The sequence below is a fragment of the Centroberyx affinis genome, unplaced genomic scaffold, assembly GCF_046629955.1.
Source record: "Centroberyx affinis isolate AG114_WGS23_722 - 3 ecotype Tasmania unplaced genomic scaffold, CSIRO-AGI_Caff_v1 ptg002443l_1, whole genome shotgun sequence".
Classification (NCBI taxonomy): domain Eukaryota; kingdom Metazoa; phylum Chordata; class Actinopteri; order Beryciformes; family Berycidae; genus Centroberyx; species Centroberyx affinis.
Window position 1 is genome coordinate 2898 of NW_027280685.1, and position 18468 is coordinate 21365.

Genomic DNA, 18468 nt, shown 5'->3' on the forward strand with positions numbered 1-18468 from the left:
GACTGCCTGAGTCGATTTCTGCCAGGTGGGCCTCTCAGAGTGGCGCTCATCAGACGGCAGGCCTCTTTGTCAGATTACACCACCTCTCTGAAGTTAAGGCAAATTATGTCGCCACGCTCTTCTTCCCACGCGCGGATTGCTTCGTTCGAACTCCTCTTATTGTCGTTCTGATGTTAGTAATGTGTCATGTCAAACGGGGGTGGATAGATGTGTGTGTGTCACTGGCGCCTGTGTGTGTGTGTGTGTGTGTGTTTGATGGGTAAAAGAAGAGGGGGTGAACATCAAAAACTGAATGATCTGTGCTTGTCCAACGGTCTACACAAAACTTTCCTCCAGTTTTAGGGAGTAAATTTAGTCAGGTACAGCTGTGTGTGTGTGTGTGTATATATAGGTGTGTGTGTGAGAGGAGGAGGTGCTTTAGTCTACTTACACATGCACACAAACACACACCCATAAACAGTCAACTTACACACACCCAGACACACCCAAACACACAAATCCCCCCTACCCTTACCACCACCATAAAGGTCCACTTATACACACTCAGCCACCTATACAGCCACACCTACCCCACACACACACACACACACACACACACGCGCGCGCGTACACACTCCCAACAGTGTTCCTTTTGTATGTAGGAAGTGTTTTGAGGCACTGCTAAGAAGTAAAACTTTCCATGAGGTTTGTTCATAACCGGAGTCTGAACAGAGGTGCGTTCACAAACACTGAATTTCCAGTGGGCCTTCCTGTCCCTTGTGCTGTCATCAAATGGGACGAGTGCTTGCGTAGCATCCTGGCTTTGATCTGAGAGGAAAGGGGAGTAAAGGCCGGTACGTCATTGCGGCGATGAAGTGGGCATTTCAAGAAAGACACAAGACCAACAGTTGCTCACACCACAGTCACACTAGCCCACACCTACACATACTGTATCCTTACACTTAGCCCACATCACAAAAAGAGGTGATGTAAAGTCATGTGAAGAGATGCGTTCACAAACACCAGCTTTTTCTGGTGGACCTAAAATACATTCTATGTGTGATTATTCAAGACCTCCCCCGCAGGAAAGCTTTTATATCTGAGTCACGCTCCGGGGTGGCTTCAGTTATCAAATCTTTTTTTAGGGGAGAGGGTGGTAGGCACCTTTATTGAAACAGCGGTAAAGCTAAAACTGATAGTATAGTTGCTGCGGAAATTAAATTCGGCTGGTTCGCGCAAAACAAAAGGGCAAGTTTGGGAGGAAGATGAAGTCGGCGCGTTGGCTTCGGCCTCCGCAGTGTGTGCAGGCTTGGTGGCCAAACTAGTGGGAATCTGCAGTTGATTTAAGATGTCACATGACTGGACTGCTTGTGGGAAAGCGTGTGCATTTCCTTTTTCAATTGATTGCCTCTGTTTGCATTTGGATCAGAGGGGAACTTGTTGAGCCAGCGATGGGGGGCGGGGGCGGGGGCGGGGGGGGTCATGACCACTACACCATCTGTGCGAAGGTGTTTTCTCAACCTTGTGCTGTGTTTTGTGATTTGTCGTCTGCAGCGGGATTCCAGGGAAGAAATGCGGGACCATCATTGTGAAAGCAGAGGAGCTCAGCAATTGCAGGGTGAGTGTCAGAGGCTGGTAAGGATGGACATGCGCTTTCTATGAAGTCTCTGTGTTTATCTGTCTCTGTTTATCTGTCTCTTTGTCTTTCTATGTGTCTTTCGGTCTCTGTTTGCTGATTTCTCTCTGTCTGTTCTATTCTGTTCTCTGTGTGTCTGCTTCTCGTGTGTGTGTCTCTCTCTGGGTTTCTCGGCCATTGTCGAAATAGATGGGAGGTTTGTTGTGGAGACTTCATGGCATTTTAGCGGTCGGCACTTCGGGCCCAATTCTGAACGCAAACACTGAGAATAAATGTGTGTCTGTTTGCAGAGTTTGGTTTTGTTTGAGGAGTGTGAGAGGCTAAGGCCGTTTTGTGCTTTGACTCTTTGTTTAAAGCTTAAAAGAGAAATCCACCCCAAAACCACCCCTAAACATAGGAGAGATATTTCCAGTGCAGCTACAATGGAGTTTGATTTCAGAAACAAATTCGGTTTTGGTGTCAGTCCCTCAGAATCAAAGAGCGAGGGTTTCTTTCTAGACTCACCATTTTGCACCAAGAGACGTTCAACAATCATACAGGAAGAAATCCATCGTAGAGGAGGCAGAGAGAGAGAGATCAATTTCTCCACCCACAGTAGCCTCAGTAGACCAGAATGCAATGCAGCCACAAGCCATGTTGCATATTGACTATCAGGGGCGTCCCTGATCATAGACATGCCCCAATGTTAACAAACTAGTTGGCTAGCTAGCTTATATTTATAGCTTATAAGTTCACGCCCCTTCTCTGGCGGTTGTCAAAAGGCATTCTGGGAAATGTAGGAAATCACTAACTGAAGTAGAAGTAGGTGAGGCAGGTTAAGGGAAAGTGGGTAGAGCAAAAAAGTAAATTACAACATCGCAAAATAACTCCTGGAACGCAATGAACATCTTAGATTTATGATGATTAGAATTATGATCATCTAACAGTGTGAGAGTATCTGAGGCTGTATTTTTCCTTTAAGTGGAGTTTTCTCTTCCACATAATGATCTATTCTGGGCTGTAGTTACAGGAATGAAAGACCAAAAGACAATCATTTGTTACAAAGAATAAAAAGATTGAGGAGCGATGCTTTGATGTACTGTTTTGTCTCTGTCTCTGTCCATTAGGAATCGGTGATGATGCAGTTCTGTGGGAACAAGTTGGACAAAAAGGATTTCTTTGGCAAGTCCGATCCCTTCCTGGTCTTCTACAGGAGCAACGAGGACGGCACGTGAGTTCCCTTCCCTCCTTCCCTCTCATCCCCTCCATCTTTCCTTCTCCCCTTTCATCCTTGGTTCAGTCGCTCCCTCCATCTAAAGGAAATTGGTTTTATTGACTTGCCTTAAATTAAAAGCCACGGTGTGTGTTTGCATGCGGATAAGCTTTCCAATGTGTGTGTGTGTGTGTGTGTATGTGTGTGTACCTGTGTGTGTGCGTGTGTGTGTCCACATGTGTGTGTGCATGTGTGTGAGTGGGAAAGTGTGTGTTTACATGCAGACCTGAATGCAGGAGGTTGTGAGTAACTGTATATGTGATTGCTGTACGTTCGCATAGATTATTTGAGTGTGTGTGTGTGTGTGCGTGTGTGTGTATGTGTGTGTGTGTGTGTGTGTGTGTGTGTTCGATCTGGCTCTGTGGGCTTTTTTCCCATCCTGCAGTGTGTGACAGGTTAGATAAGAGACCTTCTGCTCTGAGGGTGGCAGATATCAAGTCCACCTGCAAGCCAAGGGACTAATGAAATTACCCCCCTGTAGAGTGTGTTTACGTCTGTGTGTGTGTGTGTGTGGTGTGTGTGTGTGTGTGTGTGTGTGTATCAGGGCAGCAGTCAAGCTGCCACAGTTATCCACCTTTACTATCAGTTAATGGAAGGTGAGGCAGAAGTGTGTGAGATGGATGTTGATGCATAACTTTGTCTGTCTCTCATGCATTTTCTTTTTCTATTCACCTATATCTGTATTTCCCAAATGCATCCTCCTTATCCAGACTTAAATCTCTCTCTTTCTCTCTCTCTCTCTCTCTCTCTCTCTCTCTCTCTCTCTCTCTCTCTCTCTCTCTCTCTCTCTCTCTCTCTCTCTCCCTCCCTCTCTCTCTGTGCAGGTTTACCATCTGCCATAAGACAGAGGTGGTGAAGAACACGTTGAACCCGGTGTGGCAGGCGTTTAAGATCCCAGTTCGGGCTCTCTGCAACGGAGATTACGACAGGTTAGTGTGTTGCCTGGTTTGTGTGTTGGATAATGTGGCAACTTAAAGGTCTCTTAATGGAATGGCACCGAGACAACGTTCTGAATCATCCTTCGAGAGTTATTTTCGGCATCAAACATAAACCAAATGTCATACAGCTCAATATGTTCCCGCTGCCTGTAATGGCCTCTTCAGACTGCTTCTCACACTTCGTAACGTCGGCTGTCATCTACTGAAAAGTACATGCATACAGTATATATAGGGGTTCATTTGGCACAGGTACACTTTGTTGTCCTGAATCTGGAGGCAACACATTTAGCCTCTCTTACTGTGTGCAACTTGGTTTATGGTTTGCTCCGTTCTCTGCAGCTACATAGTTTTGAACAGGCAAATTGTGTATTTTTCATTGGTTTGGTATTGCCTCTTTCATGAGATTATATTGTTTTGATGAGTTAAAACAGGTAGCAAGCGCTATTCAGTATTAATCAAAAATAAAGCATAAACAATAAGTAACTTTATTTCAGAGCTTACCATCGACCCCAGCGATGGATGCTGGGGTCTTTAGTGTTTAAAATGTTTATTCCTGTAATCTTTCAAATAAAAGTTGTAGAGAACAGTTGGGAAGCTTTGAATGGCTGTAATCAGCTTCTCGTCCATTGTGCATTTGCCAGGCAATGCTATTGTTCATGAAATTAAATCTGATTGGTTGAGTGTGAAAAGTTCAGCTGTGGCCAACTTTTCTCAGCCAACAAGCTTACTGAGCGTCCACACATCGGTCCGGTTTCCCTGCTCGCTCAGCTCTGTAGGAAATGAATGGCTTTCTGATGATTTGTTCAATGTGTTGCTCGCAGTTTTAATGCAAGGTTCAAGTTATTCTGTTCTTCCAGGCAGCGGTGCAACTGGATCTCAGGTTCACAGCAGGCTAACATGGGGTTGTATTAAATTCTGATACCAAGAGTCACATGTAACACGTTGGATGTCAAAACACAGCGACTATTATGAACTTATGAATTCTGTTTAAGAGTTGGAATGTATAAACTTTGCATCCTTCTGACAATAGCTGGGATAAGATTACATTCTCATTATTAGAAACCCAAATATCTGCAATATTAGTCGGGGCACTGAACCGTGTGAACAGCCTATTGTCATTCACGTCGGCTTTTGTCTGTGTAAGCTCTGTTTCAAGTTCTGTTTGTCAGAATATACTATTAAATTATGAATGTGATTCGTGATTGTGATATGAAGAGGACCTTTATTTTGATGTGAACAATGAGCCTGGACGTTGTGTGCATGCAAACACGCTCGATATGTGGTCTTACTGTGTTTACATGCTTTGAGTAGAATAGCTGTGGTCTTGTGTTTTTCACTGTGTGTGTAACATGGCACTAACACTGCCAGGGTTATGGGTTTAATTCTCTCTGAGGCCACGAACACTAATAAAGTATTCACTTGTGGTATTGTAAGGCACTGCGGATAAAAGCGTTCAATATACAGTAAGAATGAATAATGCATGAGGCTGGTTTCAGCTGCTTTCCTTAGTGGCTTATTAAATGTATTTGGCAGTTTCAGCAGTATGGCAAAAATCATTTGGCAGAAAATTAAGTCGAGGGGGTTTCAATTTGTCATTTTGCAAGAAGACGCCTGGGAAAAAAGAGCGGATATTGTGATTTTGCTGAGAGGTTAAAACGTCCAGGTGTATTTTCTTCCTTGGGTCATATTTTACACTCATTTTTTGCTCTGAGCATTACTATTTCGTCCAAGTCAACATATTGGCCCTGCAATACATTTTGATGGTGTTGCGATTTCTCCTGCTCATACACGATGGCACTAGGCAGTCCGTCTAGACGATGTATTCATGGACTACACTGGCTGTTTGGCAGATAAGCTCGTAGCAATTTCTTCTCGGCGTATATTTAGTTCACTAAGGTGGAGACGCAGAGACCAGACTGCTACCAATCCTCTTACCACACAATGGCAGGATGAACAAAGAGCCAGAAAGTCCATGTATTCCTTTAATTCCAGCCCTAATCCTCAATTATGTTTGTCTAAATTTATATTGGTATCACAACACAACTCCCACCCTGACACGTTTGATTGACAGGTGTCATATCCTCCATTCCACATACAGTATCACCCAGAGATGAGCTAGAATGTATTTTTCTAGCTCCTGAGATTTTAAATAGATAGAGGGATGGAGAGGGGGCAAAGAAAAAAGAGAGAGAAAAGAAGCACTGCAGAAAATGAAAATCTCTTAAAGAAATCATTTATGCAAGTCAAGTTGTTTCAAGAATTTTGTAGAATTAAGTGTCATTTTCTTGATAGTTGTGCAGTGATTCTGTCTTATTCTGACTTGTTTAAAATAATTGACACAAACTTCTAGAAAACCCCTGAAACAAGTGAAAGTGCATTGGAAGCAAGTGGAGTTATCTCACCCCATTTGCATCATTTTTGTCTTGTTTTAAGAAAAATAAGATTTGAAGACTGTATATGAGACTAAATTATGTGTTAAGATGGACTTTTTTTGCAGTCAGAGTAATGAATGAATGAACAAGTCAATGAATGAATGAGAGGATGAGAGTGTGTCTCAGTCAGGCAGTGGGCTTTGGCTTTAGCTTTTAGTTTAGCCAGCAGACAGCAGCATTGATTTGGAGTTTGGCCCCTAAGCTTATTAGGAGACTTGAGCCACACCAGGTCTGAACAATGGGAGACTGAGGAAATTCACAGTTGACTGCACACACAACACACACACTCACACATAGCCATACACACATGGGAGCAGACACAAACATATTAATGCATGGGTGTGCGTTTAAGCCACATCCATCCATGTAAAACTACATGCACATACTTGCGGACGCTCACACATATAAACCCTTTTTCTTGCTATTTCTCTCTCTCTCTCTCTCTCTCTCTCTCTCTCACTCTCTCTCTCTCTCTCTCTCTCTCTAACTCACAAACACACACAAACACACACACACACACACACACACAGTCTGTCTCTCAGCAGCTTCGGAGGGGAGATAAGGAGGAGTTCAGTAAGCTGGCCAACAGTAGAGAGCTGTGTCTTACTGCTGATAGCTCCACTGATGGGCCCTTGTTATCACACACATACACACACACACACACACACACACACACACACACAGACACGCACACACATGAACACACACATGAACAAACACATGGTCTGACCTGTTCAGTTCCTGTCACATCATCAGAGCTCAGAGTTTCCTATTGTGATGTGACATAAAATTGGTTTAATAAGACACACACACACACACACACAAATGCATGCATATACACGTGTACGCATGCATACACACATAGACACACAAACCCTGACACATCACACACACACACACACACACACACACACACACACACACACACACAAAGTCCCAGGGGTTTTTACCATGAGACAAGTGTTGTGCTATGCAGCCCCATTGCTTCATCCTTTTATCAAGTCAGCTCTGATGGATAGTGTCATCCTCTATATCCCCTGCACTCCTCCGCTGGGAACACACTCACACACACACACACACACACACTGCCTCCTGCTAATTGGTTTCTCATGAGAGGAAAGCGTGGTGCCAGCCAGGACACGTCCGTCCCCAGAGTGCCCATCACTACCAGCTGGTCCATTCCCACTCCTATAACAGTCCGCAGGCTTCATCTGCGTCTGGATCCCTGCGCAGCCCGGAGCTCCTTTAAAAAGTGTTTGTTGTAGTGAGATAAAGTTTCCACTGGGGAGTTATCTGGTTTGTGTTTCTCCTCCTTATCCTCATTTTAAAGGATGAAAAGGATAAGAAAAAGTACAGTCTGTTGGCTTTTGACTCAAGGTTGTTTTTCTGCTTCTGTTTTAAACCTTATTAGAGCAAAGCCTCTTGTTTCAGTAAGTTGGCCCAGTTTTAGATCAATTAAGTTTTGGACAAAGTCATGCAAAAGTTATGCAAAGCTGCTATTTGGTCTGAAATTCTTTTACACAATATCGTCTACCAGTTTGCCTTTTGAACCGGCTAATTTGATAGATGCTCTTGCAGGCACTTACAGCACTAATGGGCTTGAGATTAGAGAGACTCACCCAGAGAGCAAACTATAAACCTTGTTAGCATGAACTACATCTGAAATGCTTAGATGCTTTTTGTGAAACTCAATGCTATCTCTTACGCTATTACCGGCCTAATTCTTATTAGACTCTCCACAACTTTCAGCTCTTTCTTCTGTAATCCAAGCCATCTCTATTCCTCAGCGCCGGGAGGTAACGCAAACACAGATTGAATCGGCTGAGAGAGAATTACAGTGTCAGAGGATTTCCCTCTCGCCTCTCTGCTCTCTCTTTATCCTGCATGGCTGCCTCTCAGACTCTCTTCTGTTTGCTCGCTGTCGGTTTTGTCTATTTTCCACGCCTTCTCTCTCTCCCTCGCTTTATCCCTCTCTCTTGCCTTTTGCTCCGTCTATTTTAATTCTGCCTCTGTTCTCCTGTCATCCTCTTTCCTCACCCCTCTCATTCTCTCCGTATCGCTCTCCCGCTCTTGTCAGGGGAGAAATGACCCTCCCGTTGAAGATATTGGTAGATGGAGAGATAGCGCGGCGTATCTGTCTCTCGCAGACTATTTTGTTTTTTTCCATTCCCTTGTAAGCTATAATGGGATGCAGAAATAGATGTATTTGGAGATGAGGAGAATACATTACCAGAGGCAAATACAGTGACAGCCAGACAGTGTGTTTGAATAAAGATAAGCCGCAGAATGGATCTGCTTTTTCTAACGGCTCCATGACAACAATGAAAAACCAAATTAGCATTCTTCTGATCAAACATTAGGCACAGCACCTACATATTGCAATTTTACAAGCAGGGTAGCTAACGTTTTAGTGCTTTAAAGGTCATTACAGGAAGTCATTTTATCCGTATCTTGGACAAAATCATCTCCAACGTTGCCTTTTTTCCTGTAAATGACCAGCAACATTGTCTTTCATCTTCAGAAGATGTTGCCTGACCCTGTGACCATTGAAATGTAAGAAATACAAAAAAATCAAACTGTCCCTTTCAGTTCCCGAATAGATTCATCACTCAGGGGTGCAGTGTTTTTCCAGGACACCAGTGGTTCAACAGTGGTTCAAAAAGTTGTCTCTATTTTCAAACCTAATCCACACCTTGTGCCTCTCCCAACAGGACGATCAAGATCGAGGTGTACGACTGGGACAGAGATGGCAGGTAATTCATCTGAGTAATTATTAGATCACATTAAACAGACTTGATTAGATTAAATGATTCCTCCGGTGTTGGTGAAAGAAAGAAACACCGGAGGAATCCTTTAACATTAGACTCTTCTTTGCACACATAATGTAATCCAGGTCACATGTAAGTAATCCTAATCTGTTTTCCTAGAAGGTAAGGAAGCCAGATGCGGGTTCGTGACAGGTGACATTTTGTCAAGTTGTAGTTTAACAGGGAGTTATTTTGATATTCTTTATACTTAATAATCTGTTTGACAACACTCTTTACCTGTCAAGGGGACACAGTGGCATTTTGGTGTAATGGTTTTCACTGGGACTGAGGACTGCTAATAATGTTTTGCCGTTTTGGTTAACTCAATTAATTCAAAACCTGAATGAAGTTGGTGAACTGAAATTACTAATGACATTTTTATTTGTTACATCATCAGCTTACTCTCAGTCTCCATCCACCTGAAGATACTTTCTCTCAAACACTCCTTTTTCCACAGTGGGTTTGCCTTCAAACTTACTAACTACACATCGTATCATCTTTGCTCTCACCTAAAAGATACATATCCTTTACTGGGAGGTGAAGTGGGTCAGTTCGCTTTCAAAACTCACAACACAACACGAGTCGATGTTACAAGACAAAACGCCAATATCGTCTTGTGTTGTGAGTTTTTACTTGACGTACAGCGTTGAATAGGGATTGAATGGGATGTATTGCAGGAGTGTGTAATCATTTTGTATCATTTTTTTTATCTTCCCTTTGCCCCCCCCCTCCCTCTCTCTCTCCCTCTCCCTCTCTCTCTCTCTCTCCCTCTCTCTCTCTCTCTCTCTCTCTCTCTCTCCAGTCATGACTTCATCGGGGAGTTCAGCACCAGCTACAGAGAACTGTCCAGAGGGCAGAGCCAGTTCAACGTCTATGAGGTCAGTCAGTGTGTGTGTACTGTCACTGTGTGTGTGTGTGTGTGTATATGTGTGTGTATATGTGTGTAAGAGAGAGAAAGAGAGAGGGAGAGAGAGAGAGAGAGAGAGAGAGAGAGAGAGAGAGTGACAGACATTTCCACACTGATGCTGCTATCTAGACCAACTTACAATAGGTCAGCAGGTCATGCAAAATGACATAAAAACAAATCAGCCTAATTGGAATAATAATGTAATACGTCATTGAGTCCTGCAGGGATATTCTCTTTTCTCTTGGTGTGGAAAAATCTTTCAGCAAATTCCAGTTCTTGAATAAGCTGCACAAAATCATTAGGAAAAGTATGGAAAAACATGAATTCCCGAAAAACACGACTAGGCATTTTCTGTAGTTTTAGGTCCCTAGCCATCTCACATATTATATTTGTTGTTTGTTGTGGAGAATAAGCGTAATTTATGGAGTGATATGACATAGCTAATAGGCTTTTAGCAAGAATCATATTGAACACCAACCAAAATCTTCAAACCCAGTCAAGAAATGAATTAATACTCCAGTCAAGAATGAAATTTTGAAATCAGAACTGCATAGGAACCAAGATTACAGCAGCTGTGAAGAGTTGTGGGCCTCCCAGCCAAGAAAACCAGCAGGAGAGCAGAAGGAATCTCCATTTTTCTCACACACACACACACACACACACACAAACACACACACACACACACACAATGCCCCTCTACACACTCTCACACACACACACACACTGACAGTTATGATGGATCGCTGGCTTATCTTCTCCCAGGAAAAGAGTCAACACTTCTTGATTAACAGAGTACCACACAGAGAGGGGAGCACACAGGGGACTGTCATTTTAAACAGCTGCTGTTTGCCTAATAACTCACGGCTGCACACACACTCTCAGATGTGCACACAGGCAAACACACACACACACACACACACACATACACACACACACACAAAGTAATTTTGAACTGTGCTGGCTCTCTAATTTCGTTATCAGCTCTGAGTTTCTGGCCCTGTTCCCTGACCCAGGAATTTCCTCAACTTGCAAGATAGCAGTTTTTCAGAGAGGTTGTGTTGTCATTTATGATGCCTTCTGTGTGTGTGTGTGTGTGTGTGTGTGTGTGTGTGTGTGTGAATGCGTTTGCGTGTTACAACCACGTTTTCAATTATTGCGCCTCACCTTCAAAGGCAAATGTGTCCTTGTGTGTACCTACTCCAATGTGAGCCAAGGGGAACCGGCACATAAAACCCGCACAGATTGTATGTTGTTTCCCCGAGGTCCTCTCTGTCCGCTTAACCTTGGCACAGTTTAATTATACCATAAAAGTCTGATTTAAAAGCCCCCCCGATGCAGTGTTTGGGATTCAAAACGAGTTGCGGGTCTGTTTCGGGTTGGGTCCCCACATGACAAGAGTAATTGTATATTTTAATGAGCTTGGATCCCGGCGTGAGAGAGACGAAATTGATTTGGGTCCACAGCTGAAAAAGTAGCGCTTTTCTAATCTATTCACAAAGACAATAGGGAGAAAGGCAGTTTGGATGAATGGGATTTGTTTTTTTAATCTTTATTTATCCAAGGAAGGTTGACTGTGAATACTTGCTTTGTGCTCTGTTACATATTCATGCAGTTCCACACAGTTACACTGCTCCATATAGCCACAGTCTTCCTCTGGTGGCCATTGAGCAGCTTCACTGGAAAAGTTGGGGGTCGAGTGCCTTGCTCAAGGGCAGTGTGTAATTGATTGTTAGAAAGATGTGTTCATATGATGGTTGTATGTGTAGATAACATAGTAGATAACACAGTTTTGAATGCAGTGTTTCATCTTGCAAGAGATTTGTGGGGTTTTACACTTTGCGTTAGTGTTTTTGTTTTTAGAGTTTTGAGAAAATGAGCCTCAGTTTCAGAAAATGTGTGTAAACAATTGTGTAAAACTGTAAACATGTGTAGAGGCATGGAGGAAGGCAGGTATACAAACCGTACTGTACATGCAGACTCTTACTTGCCAAATATGAATACACACTTTGGCTTCCATTTGATGATGAATACAAAAAAAGACTGAATGAATGAATGAAAGAGGTAATCCAGTTTTTTTGTCGTTCTTAGGTGGTAAATCCAAAGAAGAAAGGGAAGAAGAAAAAATACCTCAACTCTGGAACGGTGAGTGAACTGCATTTATGAGGCAATATCCATAAAATTTAATGCATCATTTTCCTGCGTTGATGGATAGTACTATTGCATGGACTGGCGGTACTAAATTTGAGATACGCTACTATATCACAGTTTTTCTAGAACTGGTACTTGTTTCATGGTGTTTCACGTCATTATACTATTGTCAGCTTCCTTAAAAGTCAATTCAGTTCAATCAATTTCTCAAGAGAAGATGTCACTTTTTTCAAATAGAGGATATCTAATTTTGGAACTAAACCCTCCATATTTATTAAAGAACAAATAAGAAACTGACTTTGTCTTCCTCTTGCTAAATGCAACTATGTCCCAAAAGTCGCAGCACTTGCAGCCAATTCAAATCATTGTCATTGACACCTTTCACTGCCAGGTCACCCTGCTGTCGTTCCTGGTGGACATTGAAGTCACCTTCCTGGACTACATCAAAGGAGGGTGAGTCAATGACTCTGCATTCATTTAACGCACGGTGAGAGATGGGGATTGTAGTCCTTTAATGGGAAGTGACATGCTGAGCGCACCAATCACTGTCCTGATAATAACCCCATCACGACTCAGTGTCTTCAGTATGCCAAAGATAATGATCCCTCAGTGTGAGTGGATCAGAACAGTGTTCCTTTGCCTGCGAGAGAAAGAGAACGTGAGAGAGAAGGACAGAGAGAGAGAGAAAGATTGACAGATGGGCCGACCTGAAGTCAAGTACAGAGGGATTAGACTGGGAAGTGTGTGTGTGTGCCATTGTGTGTGGGTGTGTGTCCATGCCCTTGTGTGTAATCTTGCATTGTGTCACACACACTTGGAGGTGCCTGAGAGAGACTGACAGTGCAACAGGAATACATTGAATTTTCTATAAATAGAACTGGGAGTTCGTATGATACTCACTGGAGCAGAGGCAGTGTAAATGGGCTGTGTGTTGGAGTGTGTGTGTGTGTGTGTGTGTGTGTGTGCGTGTGTGCACGTGTTTGTGTACGTATGTTGCTCAGGAGGGTTGACTGTGTGCAGCCAGGCATGGCGTGAACGCTCGCCCACACACTCTGCCTTTTATTAGATTCACAGAGGGGGAGAATGTGGAGAGAGAGAGAGAGAGAGAGAGAGAGAGAGAGAGAGAGAGAGAGAGAGAGAGAGAGAGTGTGTGCTGTTGTAGTTGAGTCTGATCTTGAGACTTTTTTGACATCATCTTGTTTTGACTCTGACTTGTCTGGTCTTGGCCACTATTGGATGCTGACTCAACAGATTTCACCTTCTGAAATCTGTGTATGCAATGATCCTCAAGCTTCCATGCAATAATTATCTGGGCGCTGAAAGGTAAAGTACAGAACTCCTGCAGATATGTAGATCTAAACCTCTGGTCATCCTTAAGAAACTTTGCATAAAGGGACACAGATTTGGACTTGGACTGGACTTAGATGGTTTTGGCCGCAGCCTTGTTATGATCATGAAAACAACATGTCAGGTTTTAAGAGCTGAAGCTTTTGGTGGTTATTCTAAAGCCCCTAACATGAGGAGAAAGCCATATCGTGAAGAAAATATGTGATATTTTAGATGTACCTGCAGAGTGGCCAGACTTAAACAGTGAGTGCCACTCATTTATTTATAGCATCGGTGGTCTTATCAGTGAGTTATCTGAACCAGGAGTAACACAGCTCTTCTTTTTTCACTACATCTTGGGGATTACATTTTCCTTGAGGGTTCAGAAGAAAGACTTGTAAGTGGCCTAAGAGTTTCATATGCAGGGAAAAGCCTGATATATCTCATGAATTATTAACAGCTCAATACATTAAGGTAATATATATGCGAGCTGTACATGTGCAGCATGGGGTCCTGCATTGCCCAAAGCATGAATCTGAACACTAGCCTTGGGCCTTGGGTTTTCACACACTTGAGACACACACACACACACACACACACACACACACACACACACACACACACACACACTCTGACATTCACATTACAGTGGTGTGAACAGACCAGCAGAGCTCCAAGCTATTGATGTGAAGAGCCTCGTACTTACTACTGTACCTCTGATCTGACCTCTGAACTCTGACCCCATTGTGTGCTTTTTTAAAGGATGGCCTCCCTCAAGCTCTTCCGGTTCTCTCTCACACACACACACACACACAGAGAGAGAGAGAGAGAGAGACAGAGAGAAAGGTGAAGATATACTTTCACTTGAGTGCATTTGCACAGTATGTGACTGTATAAAGTAAATGTGACTTTGCATTTACATTAAGCTATAAAGTACTTTAGACTTCCAGGATGTGCTGTTAGTCGAATGCTGGGGAACCAGGTTCAATTCAAAGTCACTGTTTAACATTTTATGTCATTATTCAAATCTAGAATGTTACTTCAAGACATACAAATAAAACTGGTGAACTTTGGTGTACTTGAGTGAAAATTAGAGCACATTATGTTGATATTTTTGTTTGGAGGCCTTTTGACTGACAGCAAACCTGAAGCACTGTTTATGAAAGAGCAAATATAAGTCTAGTAAGAGTAAAATCTGAACAGAGAGCAGTAGGTAGTAGTGTGTGTGGGTCATACTTACACTATACACCAAGCTAATACTTGACCCTTAGCCGCATGCAGAGTTGGATTACCAGCCTTCACCTCTTTCAGTTTGAAAAATAAAGTGGAAAGGCTTGAATCTCAGGTTCTCAGGCTGGTATTTTGTGACCTGATCATTTATGAGCCAGTAGAGGTTCACTCCCTGACTACAAACACCAATCAATACGCTATCGATTCACAAGGGCAGTATGAATGCACGCTGTGTATGCCAGAATGAGGTATCAGATGGAGTTTCATGTTTGCGGAGGTGGAAATGTAGCAGAAATGTCCTCAGGGAGATTATAGACATATGGCTGGAAGGCTTGTGTGTGTGTATGTTGCTGCGTGTTATGGTTATGTGCTGTCTTGTCAATCAAACTCTTGACGGAAGTTTGACCACCCATTTGCATGATGTCCAAGGTTATGAGCTTGACTGTGTGTGTGTGATGTGCAAGGGCCGCTCCTAAATGTATGTTTGCTATGTACACACACGTGTCAGAGCATGTGTTTGCTTGCTCTGTCTATAACCGCTAATGGAGAAATCCCATCTTCGGCTCTCCCTACGAACAAGACCGCGCTCTCGGCGGCGCTGTCAGTCAAAATGCACTCTGAAATGCTCAGGAAGAGGTTATTCGGGTGGTGCAGGGGAGTGTGAGCTGGGTGCTGTTACACGCTTGTGTGGCTAAATGAAGTGCCAAGTGCTGTCTCACTGTTTGAAACCTAAATGGACTGTAATGGACCAGTTGCACTTACTCCAGTTGCATAATGGGCAGACTGTGAGCTTGTGCACGGAGACTCAGACACACACACAAACTCATAAACACACACACACACATATGCTTGCACATGCACATGACCCACACACCCTCCCCCTCACTTTCTTTCACGCGTTTTCCTCAAATCCCTTGTGTGTCTGCATCTTGTTGGACCGTCTACACAGGTACTCTGTCAGTTCGCTACAGTCGTCTCATCTCATTTCCCTCCCCTCTCCTGTCCTCTCCTCTCCTGTCCTCTCCCCTCCTCTCCTTTCCTCTCCTCTCCTTTCCTCTCCTCTCCTCTCCTCTCCTCTCCTCTCCTCTCCTGTCCTGTCCTCTCCTCTCCTCTCCTCTCCTCTCCTCTCCTGTCCTCTCCTCTCCTCTCCTGTCCTCTCCCCTCCTCTCCTTTCCTCTCCTCTCCTCTCCTCTCCTCTCCTCTCCTGTCCTCTCCCCTCCTCTCCTTTCCTCTCCTCTCCTTTCCTCTCCTCTCCTCTCCTCTCCTCTCCTGTCCTGTCCTCTCCTCTCCTCTCCTCTCCTGTCCTGTCCTGTCCTGTCCTGTCCTGTCCTGTCCTGTCCTGCCCTCTCCTCTCCTCTCCTCTCCTCTCCTCTCCTGTCCTCTCCTCTCCTCTCCTCTCCTCTCCTCTCCTCTCCTCTCCTCTCCTCTCCTCCTCCTGACTGACAGGTCTTCATGCAGTTTCAACCCAATCAGCTAATTGTTCATTTGGACCTAATTAGGAACATGATCCGTCGGCTGTATTAGCATAAATGACTGATTTGAGAAGGCTCCATCTCAATCCGCGGCGCCGCAGCTCTCGTTCTTTTCATTCCCTCTGATAAAGCATTAGCACCACCCGTGGTTTTCAACAAAGGGGCTTTTTTGCATGGGCATGAGGGAAAAATGAAGACTTTGTTGGCTATATCTTTCATTTTGAGCTTGTGCCTTTGAAGGCGCTCCTGTCACTCATAATGACAGATATTGTTTTCCCTTGTTTTGGCGTGTGAATCGAGTATTGAAACAAGAATAGGAGCGGTAGGGAACTCTGCTTGTATTGAAATCCTTCTGAGAGGTTATCATTAGATAGAGGAGCGGAGACTCAGAATGCAGACAAAGACTAGGTTTGTGAAAAATCCAGACTTTGAATGGAGCTCGGGATCTTTATTTTATGGATTATGCATAGCAGATGAAGCAGCACAATACAGCTGCCAAAACCAACATCTAATTTGATTTAATGCAGAGATCTGCTGTATTGTGATTTGCTTCTTTTCTTCACACCTCCAGCCAGGCCCCAAATACGGGACATGTGTGTGATTTATTGGTGTTTAATATTTGAAAAAGGGCCACATCATTGCATCAAAACTCAATTTCCAGGAGACAATCTCTTCTCTCCTCTTCTCTTCTCTTCTCTTCTCTTCTCTTCTCTTCTCTTCTCTCCTCTTCTCTTCTCTTCTCTTCTCTTCTCTTCTCTTCTCTTCTCTTCTCTTCTCTTCTCTTCTCCTCTCCTCTCCTCTCCTCTCCTCTCCTCTCCTCTCCTCTCCCAAGTCAGGCATTGAAGTAGGAGAAATCAGAATCCTGTGTTGACCTATCTGCCCTAGCCAACTTGCAATTGAATAGTAGCCCCTAATCCAATTACTGCCCTTTGATAAATCACCTTATGCATCTCCTTTCCTCCACATTCTCATGCAGGTACTGGTAACAGCAGCTCTGTAGATTATTTTTAGAAGCCAGACTTCTATCAGATGCTTTGTCGCCTTTCTTTTCATTTCTGGCCAAAAATCACATGAAATCGATTGTCCAACTTCATAACTCAGAGAAAAGAAAAGTTTTTTGAGATGTTGGAAGCAGAAGTTTTTTGTATTTGTTAGCAATGTCACTGTAAGTCAATGGGGCTGAAAACCCTATGTTTTGAAAAATCCTATTTCAGTTGTCATACATAGTAAATTATGTTGTGAAACTGCTAGAAAATTGTGTGTGGAATCTCTTCTCCTCTCCTCTCCTCTCCTCTCCTCTCCTCTCCTCTCCTCTCCTCTCCTCTCCTCCTCTTCTCCTTTTGTGGCCAGATGGACATCATCCAACCAGCAACATCTGTCTGCAAATCATCAGGAGAGGTCACAACCTCTGATGGCGTTTTTAGGCCAATCAGTGCTCTCATGCATGCAAGACAAGTTTCCCCCGGCACTTAAAAATCTGCCAAAGAGGAAAGCAGACTTCTTGATAACATTTTAAAGTGATATTTCTCTTAAATAGAACATTCTCACTTTTTTTAGACGAACACTTCCATAGAAGCACAGGAGCAGTCAGCCTCAGGAGATTGGCTTCCATGACTAGTATTCAGGCTTTTTTCTCCAGCTGTCAATATTGATAACTGCAAAAAAGGCAAAATGACTTGACAAGTAGGATCCTGGTTTGACTTTGGCTATGTTAGAAGTATGATTTGCTTGGATTAGGTAGTGGATGACTACTTGGCCCCAGAGCTGCCAGGATTTATGGTTGACTGTTCATGAACTCCTAATGTGCACTAAAAATGAAAATGTTTTACTTGTGAGTCACGGCTCCCTCATTTCCAAAATGACTGTGTATTTTGACAGTGTGAAATGTAATGTAAGGTGAATAATGGACTACAAAGAAGGATTCATTTCAGGACAGTATTAGTTTGAACACCTAAACTCTGAGATTAAAGCAATTTTTAGCTTGTTTTTTGTCAAGCAAAAGCAACACATCTCTCATATTTAGAACTGGAAAAACAGATGAAAAAAAAACTTAATGAAAAGGCAGACAACAATTGTGTTGCAATTCACCAAATTTCAATGTTCCTATTCATGTGTAATATGAGATATTGCTGGTTTTCGTACAACTTTTTGGAATGTGGTCAATCCTGATTATTTTGGTTTTGGTTCCACATCTGTCTCTATTTTGGTTGTAGTTTTGGTTCTAGTGCAGGTTGCTATTGTTATATGAATGCATTTTCATAGATAAAATGCTAATTCAAAACACTGACCCAATGCTTACTGTGTTTTGGGGTAAAAATTGGGCTGAATGGCTTATTTTTCC

General features: G+C 43.2%; 1 protein-coding gene across 2 annotated transcripts in view; it reads left to right on the forward strand.

Annotated features, from left to right (window-relative positions):
* The first annotated feature begins 1537 nt into the window (after nucleotides 1–1537).
* The window catches only part of LOC139656316 (copine-8), a 170819-nt gene continuing 153888 nt past the window's right edge, over nucleotides 1538–18468 (forward strand). Inside the window, exons 1-7 of one of the 2 annotated variants that reach the window (XM_071533854.1) lie at nucleotides 1538–1597; nucleotides 2722–2825; nucleotides 3692–3796; nucleotides 8949–8990; nucleotides 9847–9922; nucleotides 12040–12093; nucleotides 12491–12552. In XM_071533854.1, coding sequence (XP_071389955.1) covers nucleotides 2731–2825; nucleotides 3692–3796; nucleotides 8949–8990; nucleotides 9847–9922; nucleotides 12040–12093; nucleotides 12491–12552 — 434 coding nt within the window. In that variant the 5' untranslated portion in view covers nucleotides 1538–1597; nucleotides 2722–2730. The remainder of the gene's footprint in view (nucleotides 1598–2721; nucleotides 2826–3691; nucleotides 3797–8948; nucleotides 8991–9846; nucleotides 9923–12039; nucleotides 12094–12490; nucleotides 12553–18468) is intronic. The other variant, XR_011696092.1, reaches the window with a different exon arrangement.